The sequence below is a fragment of the Mchenga conophoros genome, linkage group LG10 (genome assembly GCF_057382185.1).
Source record: "Mchenga conophoros isolate Kocher_MC1m ecotype Shallow Benthic linkage group LG10, M_conophoros_male_GT1.1, whole genome shotgun sequence".
Classification (NCBI taxonomy): Eukaryota; Metazoa; Chordata; class Actinopteri; order Cichliformes; family Cichlidae; genus Mchenga; species Mchenga conophoros.
The window spans coordinates 30,352,611-30,364,392 of NC_140535.1; the positions used below are offsets into that span (position 1 = coordinate 30,352,611).

The window sequence follows — 11,782 nt, forward strand, 5'->3', positions numbered from 1 at the left end:
GCACCAAATAAGCATCCGCCCCAGGCAGTGGACTTCAAAGGAGTGTAACAGCAGTTTTAGCTGTTCCGTAACAACTACAGAGTTTATTTTTATTTAAGTCTTTAACCCTAACAGAGTAGTTTTCAGTGAGAATTAAAAGCATGTTTTATTTGATAATTCATTTTTCCATATATTAATAGTGTTAAACTCTGACATGTGGGACTCAAATGGTGGTCTCTGATGTGAGCTGTAAATGATTCACTAAACCAACCAAACCACCCAGCCTCCGAGTGTGGACTTTTTTGACCTTTAGGGGAAAATGTTAATGTCATGTAGATGGACACAAATCATTGCATACCAGACTGATCAGATGTCTTAAAAAATAATGTTGGAAAATGCATGTTCAGAAACACAGGTCAATACATTACAGGTCACGAGTATTTCAGGAATTGGTGCGAAACTGTGTTGAATATGCGGATTTCTTGAAAGCTTGGGTAAGATAAGACGCGCTAGCTAGGTGTACATGAGGTTTACCATAACTAAGTGATGGAAAGATGAGTATGAGCGTGCGTCTGTGTGTGAGTGTCAGAGAGAGAGAGAGAGAGAGAGAGAGATGTGGTGTCGCTTGACACCACAAAAATCACCATGCAACCCCCCTGGAAATGCGCCTCTCTAAAGTGCAGAGTGGTTACTCCCTTTAGAAAATGTCCAATTTATATTTACCACGGTTCCACGCAAATTTACAAAAACCTACAAACACGACTTCGGGCGTTTTCTAAAGATTGGCTACCACTCCTCAATTCGGCTTGAATGCAATACACCAAGATGCAGTTTACTGCAGTAACACAACTCTTTAATGAAGTACTGCCGCTTAACTTACAATTGTGTCTTGAGCGAAAAGATTAAGCATATCCAGTTTTAAAAGTGGGAATTTTACTCGGATGTGTAACGTTATGTACATTCAAATATCGCCGAACTTAATAGCATGTAATTACTTTAGTTTTTCTCTTAAAGTCATCTTCCACTTCGAGTTTAACCCCACATGCAAATGAAAAAAATCTGCAATGCGAGATTTCTAAAAGGGAATTCGGAGCGAGGACTCAAGCCACATGACGGAGCGTATGTGGGGGGGCTTCAAGACCACGATACGAAGCTTTCTGTCCAGTGAGAAGGTTTACAGACTGAAATAAACCACTTGTACGAACCAAACACAGAGATATCCCAGAGTTTTACATTCGCTTCAGTAATTAATCATTCACCGCAAATATTAATAGCGCGGAGTTTAATGAGAACGAATTGGAAATCCGACCGCTCGCCACGCAGACAATCGATGAGCCGTGCACTGAAAGCTGGGCTGTTTCACACACCGCACACCAAATATGAGGACCACAAACAGCAGAATATTCAGCAATGACCACAAACAAACCCCCAAAAACTGTGCTAAAAAATAGGAGGTACTGCTAACGAAGCGCCAACACAGAGCAAATTACTCTCGGCACTTTGGTTCTTGGGGGGAGCACGGAGGATCCCTACCTTCTCATTGAGGCGAATGATTTGGTCCATTTTGTCGTCGTTTTGTAAAAGCTCCCTCAGCTCACTCGCGCTTAAAGCCCTGTAGCCGTCAGGACAAGTGCTGGCCTCCTTCAAGTTGGACATTTTATTCCTTGAAATTGCGGCTGAACACGGCTGGGAAACATAAAGTCCGCACAGCGGTTACATCTCTGCTCACATTGGAATGCGCTACAGCGACCGTCCCGCACACAGCGTCTACCAGACAGCCGTCACGCTTCCTGTCAATTCCTTCAAAATAAAACACCTCCACCGCACTGACATCAGGGGCGTTTACAAGGGGTGGCACAAGGGACCTCCAAAGAAAATTAGATTAATTTTGGTAGACCAGCTTAATCATTAATCAGATTAAACATGAACTAATTTAACAACACATAAGTAGTAGGGGTGCAACGATACACAAAATTCACAGTTCGGTTCAATACTTTGGTGTCACGGTTTGATATTTTTTCTATACAAAAAAAATGTTCATGCCTTTTTAATTTGTCATTTATTAAAATTATAAATATATATTTTAACTCAAAAGTACAGTTTTTAAATTTAATGTTGCTGAAACAACAAAATAATAAAAAATAAATAAATCTATCTGATTGAGAAATCACTCATCTTTGGAAAAGAGAAATGGCTCTTTCCAAAATAAAAGCTATACCCTTCTTCTGGGCTATATTCTCAGCAGCACATTAAACATATCAAGTCCCCATAATGAGAATCATGTGCTAACGGCTGTCTCGGGTAAAGTTTGTAGCATGCGTGCTTGTTGTTTTTGTCTGCTTCCACTTGTCTTTGCATAAATGTGCAGTCATATTCGTTGTTCCCACTAGTGCTGTCAGCGGTAATCTCGTTGAAGTGACGTTAACGCCACAACACGGCAAATCTCAGTTAACGAGCTACCGCGGATCGCCCTGTGCGTGGGGCTGGACAGCATCAACACGTTAACAAACTAACTGCGCTAACACACTAGTTCCCACCAATTGAGCATTGCGTGGCACATCCGACATACTGTTTTACTTTTGTCCATGGCGCGCTTATCAACAGGGTCATGCTTCACATGAAAACCAAGATAGTTCCAAATGCCAAATCTGAATGAGGATGGGGGAGGTTCAATTTCGGGTAGGTTGAGGCAGTTGCCATGTTGCAATGAGCTTAGCTTCTGTCTTGCGCTGCGCTCAGTGGATCTGCACTCGACGGTGCAGCCTAGGCGGAGTAGTCGAACGCAGATCCACTGAGCGCTCAACACAGACAGCGTCGTCAGAAGAAAAGTTGATAAAATAAATTTTAAAAAAATTGTATTGTTCGATACATATGCGTACCGAACCAAAAGCATTGTATGAGCGGTTCAATATCGATACGAGTATTGTTGCACCCCTAATAAGTAGGTCCTATAGGAAGTCTCCACTATAAGGCACATCAAAAGGAGACCAGAGTTCATATTAGGGCTGGGACAACGCGTCGACGTAATCGATTACGTCGACGCAAAAAATACGTCGACGTAAAAAAATCTGCGTCGATGCGTCGTCACTTTCAAAAAAAGACATGGCGGCAGCGAGTAGCGAAATCATGAGTGAGGCAGTTGCAGTCAACTTAAATCACTCCACCCGAACACGCAGCTCTACAGTATGGGGATATTTTAACAGAAAAGGAAGTGATTCAGTCGTTTGCCGGCTTTGTGAGGTGGAAATGGCCTATCATAAAAGCACGACGGCTATGCACCAGCACCTCAAACGACTGCATCCAGGAGCAGCTCCTGCAAAGGACAAACCACCGTAAGTTTAACTTTTTTACTAACGCTAGTTTTTACCCGTTAATTCATCCAGACCCCCCCACGTAGACGTACACTCACTCATAGACACAGAGATAAACACCCAACCTCCGTAAATACAAAACTAATTTAAGCTGCTGAGCAGTAACATATAGCAGCTGCTGTTTAGTTGTTGTTGTTGTTGTTTTGTTTGTGGCCCATGCTGGCAAAATGAGTCGGAATGCACGCAGGCTGATTATCAGAATCGGCGAAAGACAAAAATATGAGACAGCGAATTGGCCGCAGGAGAAATGTTAACAAGGATAATGCACCACCTGCTAAACGTAGCCGTCGTGGACACTATTACAACATTGTTAAAGTGCTTGCAAAAGCAAAATGACAACGAACTCTTGATTTGTCAAATTTAATGTGTTTCATCCTATTTGAACGCTGTTTTTATACATAATGCTTCTCCAGCTTGATCTTATAGGTCAAAGTTATGCCATCTAATGACTAGAAAGCAGTGCACCAGTAAAGGTGCCATCAGCCCTGGGTGTTTAAACGTTATCTTTTCCAGCCATCATGATTACTGCATATCATATGTTCAACATTGGGGATTATCATTAACCTCTTACTGTTATGCTATGAAAGCACATGGCATAACAGTATGTGTGTATCTATCTATCTATCTCAACCAGATCCTTATCAAATTATTTTGATATTATGCTTTCCATATAATTATTTAGTAATTATTCGAATTCATCTGTGTGCTGTGTGTGGTTTATGATTTCAGGAATAAACAGAAAAGTCTGGAGGACTACTGTCAGAGAAAAAGTACACCATGCACCCCCCAGGAGGTGGCTGTACTTACTGAGAGCGTCTTATCTATGATTTTAAAAGACAAGAGACCACTTGCTGTGGGTGAGGGATTCAAAGAAATGCTGACCACTTTCCAACCAGGTTACACTCTGCCGTCTAAGCGTCATTTTACAAGCATGATGGAGAGAAAGTATGAAACTTCAGTGGAGAAACTAAGGAATGAACTAAAAAAAGCCACATCCAAAATCTCCCTTACCACTGATGCTTGGACAAGTCTGGTCACAGAGTCCTACTTAGGGGTAACTTGTCATTTCATTATTTGTTCAAAGACGCCATTGCTGCTGTTTGTATATTATTAATTTTTTGCTATGATTTCCTTTATATTTGTTTTGCAAAACATTTAATTTTTTGTTAAAAACAGCAGATTGTAGTACAATGTTATTGTGGATTTTGTTTTGTGAATGAAGAGCACTTTTTGGCAGAAAGCAAAGTGAATGTTACATTTTGTTTGTTTAAAGACACCATTGTTGCTATTTATTTGAAATGTTTTGTTAACTTTTCCTTAATTTTATATATGTTTGCACATTTCATTTCTTGTTAAATGCTATCTCTATTGTGTTGATTGTACGACCTCTACAACTTTATTTTGCAATTTTTTTTTTTATTAAAAGGTCTTCAAATGAATAAATTTGTGTTTTTCATTTATATACATAAATTAGTAAATGTGAAATTGCTATACAAGTCAAATAATGGGGGAGAAAATCATTAATCGAATCGAATCGAAATCGAATCGGATTGAAAAATGAATCGTTAGATTAATCGATGCATCGAAAAATTAATCGCTAGATTCATCGATTAGGAAAATAATCGTTTTGCCCAGCCCTAGTTCATATGCTGTAGCACGAGTGTTCTGTAAGAAAAGGAGGAAGTGTGGCAGAATTTTGGCATTAGATGGCATAAAAGATGGACGTAGCATCACACACTTGTTATAACGTCTCGTTATGGAGCCTGAAGCTGAGAGTTTTTACCACTGTTGAGCCCACCCTCGATAATCCTCCTTTCTGACTTGTAGAATGAACCAAAGGAACATAATGAACTTTGTGCTCTACTGAATATGACTCATTTTCGCAACCAGATGAGTCGCCTCATGCTGGCCATTAAAAAGAATGCATGTTTAATTCACTTCCGTGCTGGCTTTTGCTTTTTTGAGAGCTGGAGGCTATGTCCATCTTTTACTCCATCCATGTTTCAGCCCTATTATCAGCTCAGGTGTGGTTGCTCGGGTAAAATCCTTAATAGTATTTCAGCTCATTTTTGTTCGAGTGGTCTGAAAGAGAACTAGACTCCTGCACCTCTTGTGAGCTTTTAGGCTTTAGAGGATTTATCCATGACAGGAGACTCTGTGGAGCAGAATCCAGCAGCATAAACAATATTAGAGGAAAAAGCTCAGATAAGACGGATTTATAGCAGTGGTGTTTCACCTGGGAGAGTGGGATGGATGTGGTTTGAATAGATTTCTGCCTGTTGCACCTTAAACTAGAGTTTGTTTACCAGAGTGTGCAGTCTCCCAAAGCCAAACAGCACACCTGGCATGCACAGATACCGTAAAAAGCACACATTCAGAATACAATACAATCAATACAAAAACAATCAATTAACCCTTGAAATAATTGAAAGTAGAATCGTAATGAAATAATGAGGGCATTAAAGCTACACTTTGGCACACAGCCTGAATATCAGGCAGCTGAAGGCCACCTTATCACTTTGTTCCAAAAGACACAAGCACTGCACGTAGAAACATGGCCTCCTCCTCATTCATTTTAATGAACCCTCTGCATTGGAGCAGCAGAGCGCTGCAGACGCAAAGGGCTCTGTTAGAAAATAAAATGAAAAGCAGAGTGTTGCTGCAAAGAAAGCTGGCTCAAGTTTTGCAACATGAGAACATCCAGAAACACTTTATCTAGTCCACTCAGCACTTTGCCAAAAAACATTTGCACATTTAGAAGCATAAACCATTTCATTGGTTATTGATTAAACGTTTTAATAATTTTCACTTGGTTGTGTTTCCCAGGAGCTGGTATACAGACTATATTAATATATACTTTTTAAATGTAAAACAACCTTTAACCTCAATTTGATATGTTTTTCTTCCAAAATTGTGTCTTATTTATCTGTGTGAAACTTGCGTGTTTAGCTCTGATTTAACTTCCGTTTCAGACCTTTCAACATAAAAGCTACTCGTTTATGGACGACAATGACAAACTTCATATAAAATACAAACACGTCTCTGACCAGATCATTAAACTTGGGTTTCATATATTTAATCAGATCTATTTATGATTTATAAATCTATGTCAAAGCTTTTAGTAAAGGATTTATATCACACTACAAATTAGATGTGAGCAGATGAATTTTTAACGTCACAGCTATAACATCTGCTTTGAAAGGACAAGTGAAAAATAAATAATATCAACTCAAAACAGTGTGATAAAGATATAAAATGTATCTGTAGATTAGAAATTAAAATTATTTACAAACACACATTAATAAACACTAATACCTATATGGGAGCTTATAGCATGCAAAAGCAGTGTTAGTCCAGGTGTTTTAAATAATTGTAGTTGTAAGAGTCTAAAACAAAATATGATTTTACAGGAAAGACTTGCATCTTGCATTTGGCCTTTATACAGAAGCTTTTTTTCTGCATTTGTTTTACTCCCTTCATAAACTGTTTGTGCCACCACATCCTTTAAGATCCTGTAAACATCTGAGACAACAAGTGAGCAGTGACTGATGTCTGAGATATCAGCGTCTGTGTGTTGTTTGCGGTTTCATTGCAGATAAACTTGTTTCGTGGTTTCAGCTGCATAAAAACTTGAAGGTTAAACAAGGTTTAAATTACTTACTCTTTAAAAAAAACTATGAAGCCCAAAAAGTAAGTCTGCGTTGTTTGGTAATTACTGTAATCACTGTCTTATAGACATTTTAATTTGTCACTTTAATAACTGTGTGTAAACCATTTAGTAGTGTGTTATAGATCATATGTGAGTCACTTTTAAAGCGAGGCTTTAAATCATCAGGAAGAGCTGACAGTTTGATCTAAAAATGCTTTTCAACCTTTAAGGGACCGAACCCTTTACTTACTAAAATCACAAACCAGGGTCGTTTGAGGTTAAAGTAAGTATTTCACCCAGGAAGTACAAAGCCCTACGATAGTACTGTATGTTAAAATAAACAGCCTATCAGAGGGCTATGTGCTTCCTGAAAGGCTAGAAAAATGCTATGCTCACCACTGCCCCTAGAGGCTGAAGAAAAATGGCGCATGTGATTAGTGCAGCACAGGCATGGTGAGTGAGGCTATCAAGAAGCTCTTTGTACCTCTGCAAGCTCGTGAAAAATAAAGGTCTTTCAATACTTTTACAAACCTATCCTTAGTGCCTGGATTGTGATGTTTTAAGTTACTTGTTTTACAGTACTCTGCAAAGTCTGGAGCCATCTCTCATTTCCCTAATGAGTGTGTGAATGTGTGTGTGAATGGGTGGATGACTGGATATGTAAAGCGCTTTGGGGTCCTTAGGGACTAGTAAAAGCGCTATATAAATACAGGCCATTTACCATTTACCATTTAATTTCTTCATATTTTGCTAGGAGAGTTCAGTGATTCATTGAAACATCTGCAAACATACATAGAATAAATTTCTTAATCCAAAAATAGAGTTTTTACAATTCTAACGTGCTTTAAAGTCAATATTTGATATGTCCACCTTTATTCTGCAGCACAGTCTGAACTCTCATAGTCACGTAGTGTTCAGGAATAGTTCTCCAGGCTTCTTGAAAGACATTAAAAGCTCTTCTTTGTATATTGGCTGCCTTTGTTCTGTTCTCTGTCAAAATGATCCCACACTGCTTCAATAATGTTGAGGTCTGGGCTCCGGGGATGCCAGTCAATGCTGAAAAATAGAGTCGATGCCACTCTGAAGCTTTCCAGATCCACAGTAGATCAAAATCGGATGGTACTTTTCCATATTCATATTTCCATCAATACTGACGAGCTGTCCAACGGCACTGTCTGAAATCCAGCCCTAAACCTTGACAGAGCCTCTTCCTTGTTTTCCAGATGTTTTCCAGTAGTTTAGGTCTGTTAGCCATGACAAAACAGGAGAAATTACAACAAAATTGAAGAGTCACAGCTGAACCCAGCACTCCTGACAGCTGCGGTAGCTGGCTGCCACTCTTTGCATGGTGAGTTTCACTATCTTCCTTTTGGATAAAGTTTTGTGGTCCCAAAGTAGAGCACAACAAACTTTAAATAGAGTTTTGTTCCAGCAGCGATCAGTCAAATAAAGAAATCATAGTTGTGCGGCATAATGCTATGTGGCCTCTCTGTTATTTTATTTAATGATGTGTTTTCAGTCTATTGTATTATGTTTATCTTATTGAAAATGTGCATGTGTGGATGGATGACCCTCTGCTGCAGACCAAATCTACCTGGCTGGCTCATCATCGTCAAGCTCTCCTGCATGGATGCACTGATTATGATCCTTCTGAGAGAAACAATAACTGCTTTCTGTCTGTGGCTGCCTTGTCTTCGACACATTTTCTTAAAACCACAAAAAAAAAAGCGCATGAGCTTTGTCCACTGAAACCAAAGTTTATGCGTAAAACCGCTGTTTGGCAACAAATGGCGCAACAGTCAGCAAAAGTGGTGACGCTAAGCTTGCTGCAGCCAACTGTAATGTCAGAAAGCAAAGTGAAACCAAACTCATTTCCTGACTCATCAATATCAAAGTGCTGTCAGAGTGGTCAAACTGAGGGCTTTTCTGTGTGTGTGTGTGGGGGGGGGGGGGGGGGGGGGTTACATCAAAATTGCATAAAATGCAAAGAATAAGACAGTGAATAAGAACTCAGCGTAAAGAAAACTGCATTTAAACCTGTTGTTTGAGGTACTGTGTCAAAATAAAAGCACTCATGACTGCTGCTGGCATTTTACGACTTGTGATATTTAATCAAAATAAAAATGCTCACTGATCAGGGTTCATGTAGCATGTTGCAGAGGTATCTGGGTGACATTAAACCACTTAACATGAGTACATGATTCATAGTGTACTCAAACTATGAATCATGCCCCTCCAATGAGTCACAAGAGGAATCTGAGGGGTCCTAATATGCAAGAAAGAAGAAAATATATGAAAAATACATAGATTCGGTTAATTGTGTAATCATTTATAAAGGTTCTCATATAAATCGTAGTTGTTATTAATCTCTGTCTCTCTTCCACAGCATGTCTTTTATCCTGTCTTCCTTCTCTCACCCCAACTGATCACAGCAGATGGCCCGGCCCCTCCCTGAGCCTGGTTCTGCCGGAGGTTTCTTCCTGTTAAAAGGGAGTTTTTCCTTCCCACTGTCGCCGAAGTGCTTGGTCATAGGGGGTCATATGATTGTTGGGTCTTCTCTGTATGTATTATTGTAGGGTCTACCTTACAATATAAAGCACCTTGAGGCAACTGTTGTTGTGATTTGGCGCTGTATAAATAAAATTGAATTGAATTGAACTGAATAAAAAAAACATAAAGTCTAGTTGATGTTAATAAGTTAATAAGCTAATTACCTTCAGCTGACCAAGTCCTTTATAATTCCAACCAAGTAACTTTGTCATTGGAGTCTCATCATTGAGCTTTAGAAGTGTGTTTATTGTGTGTTTAATTAGCTCACAGCTGTGTTGCAAAGGCCTGTTAGAGGCCTGCTAAATTCTATGTTTCTGCTTTACTTTTCATCTACATAGAGACAGAACATAAAAGGAGAGGGGTTGGAGAAGAGCAAGCAAACTAATTGGACCTCCTATTAAATCCTGAGAATATGTTACAGTTCCTTGAGTCCAGCTAAAGTTCCTTCACCTGCTGACAAACACCTGTGGGTTCTAAAAACACTTCAGGGACAGTTTTTGTGAACTGAACATAATACATCATCGAAAGAACAGACTGGAAAACTGTCTGCATGAGGAAACTCGTCGCAAAAGGTGCTGAATCCTTATTATGAACTTATTTTCTTTAAAGTATAATAAATTGCATTTACATTAATATATATATTGGTATGGTGCAAGAGTCATAAAAACGTATTCAATGGTCAATGGTAACTTTATTGTCCCTGACGGGAAATTGATTTGCAGTATGTCCATACAAACAAACAAACAGACAACCAACACATCACATACACTCACCATTCATTCCTTGCATTGGAAAAATTAAACAAAAGCTAAGGGTCACAATAATTAAAGAATTTAATTCAGTGATGAAACGATACTGTACTATCCAAAAGTGTTGAGCCATCCCTCATTTCTTTATGTTTTGCTATGGAAAGTAGATGCAATGCTTACTTTAAATATGCAAATGCATATAAATGTTGAGGTCTGGGCTTTTGGGGAGGCCAATCCAGAACTGGTAGTGTTTCATTGTAGGTTTTTCTTTCCAGGTATGTTTTTACTGCTTTGACAGTGTGTTTGGAACTGCTGCCGTGCAGTAATATAAAGTCTTTTGCGATTCAATGGTGGGTCAAAATTTGATGCTCATTTTTGACAAGATCGCCATCAGCAGTGGTTGAACGGAATGACAGAGCCTCCACCGTGCTTTACAGAAGGCTGTAGACATTCACTGTTGTAGCTCTCTCCTCCTCTGTACTTACTGATGATGTTTATATTGAAATATTTCAAATTTGGGTTCAAGACTTCTGCATAGAACTGTGTGTTTTATTTTGCCTGACTCACTGCACCATCTTGTGGAACAAACTGGTATTACTGGAAAGTACAGCTTGGCTTTAGCTCACCTTCAGTGAATGTCTCTCAACACAGTGCAAAGATATTTTGGACGTGCAGCCACAGATGTCATTTGTTCACAGTCTGTTGAGAGCTTTAGTTAAATTTGCAAAGTTTCAAACTGCTTTAAGCTCAGACCGTGGACGGAGAGATGAACTACGCCTTCGGTGAGATGACTTGACTCTCACTGTGTCCCCTGTTCCTGTGCTTTGTACAGAAAATAGCCAAATTGTGTAATAGTGGCTTTTTTTACTCATAATAACACCCCAAATCACACAAACACTGAAGTAATCATGGCACACATCACTGATTTTAACTTAAGTGCTAAAAATCTGAGCTTGAACAAAAGTTGTGTGCAAATTATTCATTTAAATAAACAGGAAAGCAAAATGGGGCAAAAAGCTACAAAACAAAGTAAACTTCCACCTTGTGCTACATTCCTTTAAAACGATGTAAAGCCATGCTGTTTCCAGGTCCTGACGCCTGGCTTTCACACTTCCCTCCTGCTGATCCTGATTTTCATGTCATTAGCTGAGGTCCGAGTCCTGCAGCCAGTGGATGCTCTCCAGGGCCTCTATAAGCTGACTGAAGCTACACTTCAGGGCCTTCGGCCATTTTTTTTTATGGTTGTCAGAGTATCAGTGTTTAACCTTAGCTTTGCTTGCCTGCTTTTCGTTCAGCTTATGTTTCTGGCTAGCTTGATTTTCATTGTTAACCTGATTGATTTGCCCTTTTTTGCCTTCTGTTACTGTAACCTGGGGAAGTTTATAGGGAATTGAGGTGTAGGCTTGTAATCTTTCTGTTAATCGGTTGTTATGTGAAATGAGGTGAAATGGAGGACCCAATGTGCAGACTCCAGGAGGCATACG

The 11,782-nt window shown here is 39.4% G+C and overlaps 1 protein-coding gene across 1 annotated transcript in view; it reads right to left on the reverse strand.

The window, feature by feature from the left end:
* vps37d (VPS37D subunit of ESCRT-I) overlaps positions 1-1,745 on the reverse strand; it is a 50,935-nt gene extending 49,190 nt beyond the window's left edge. Inside the window, exon 1 of the mRNA XM_085289779.1 lies at positions 1,513-1,745. Coding sequence (XP_085145905.1) covers positions 1,513-1,635 — 123 coding nt within the window. The 5' untranslated portion in view covers positions 1,636-1,745. The remainder of the gene's footprint in view (positions 1-1,512) is intronic.
* Positions 1,746-11,782: the final 10,037 nt, after the last annotated feature.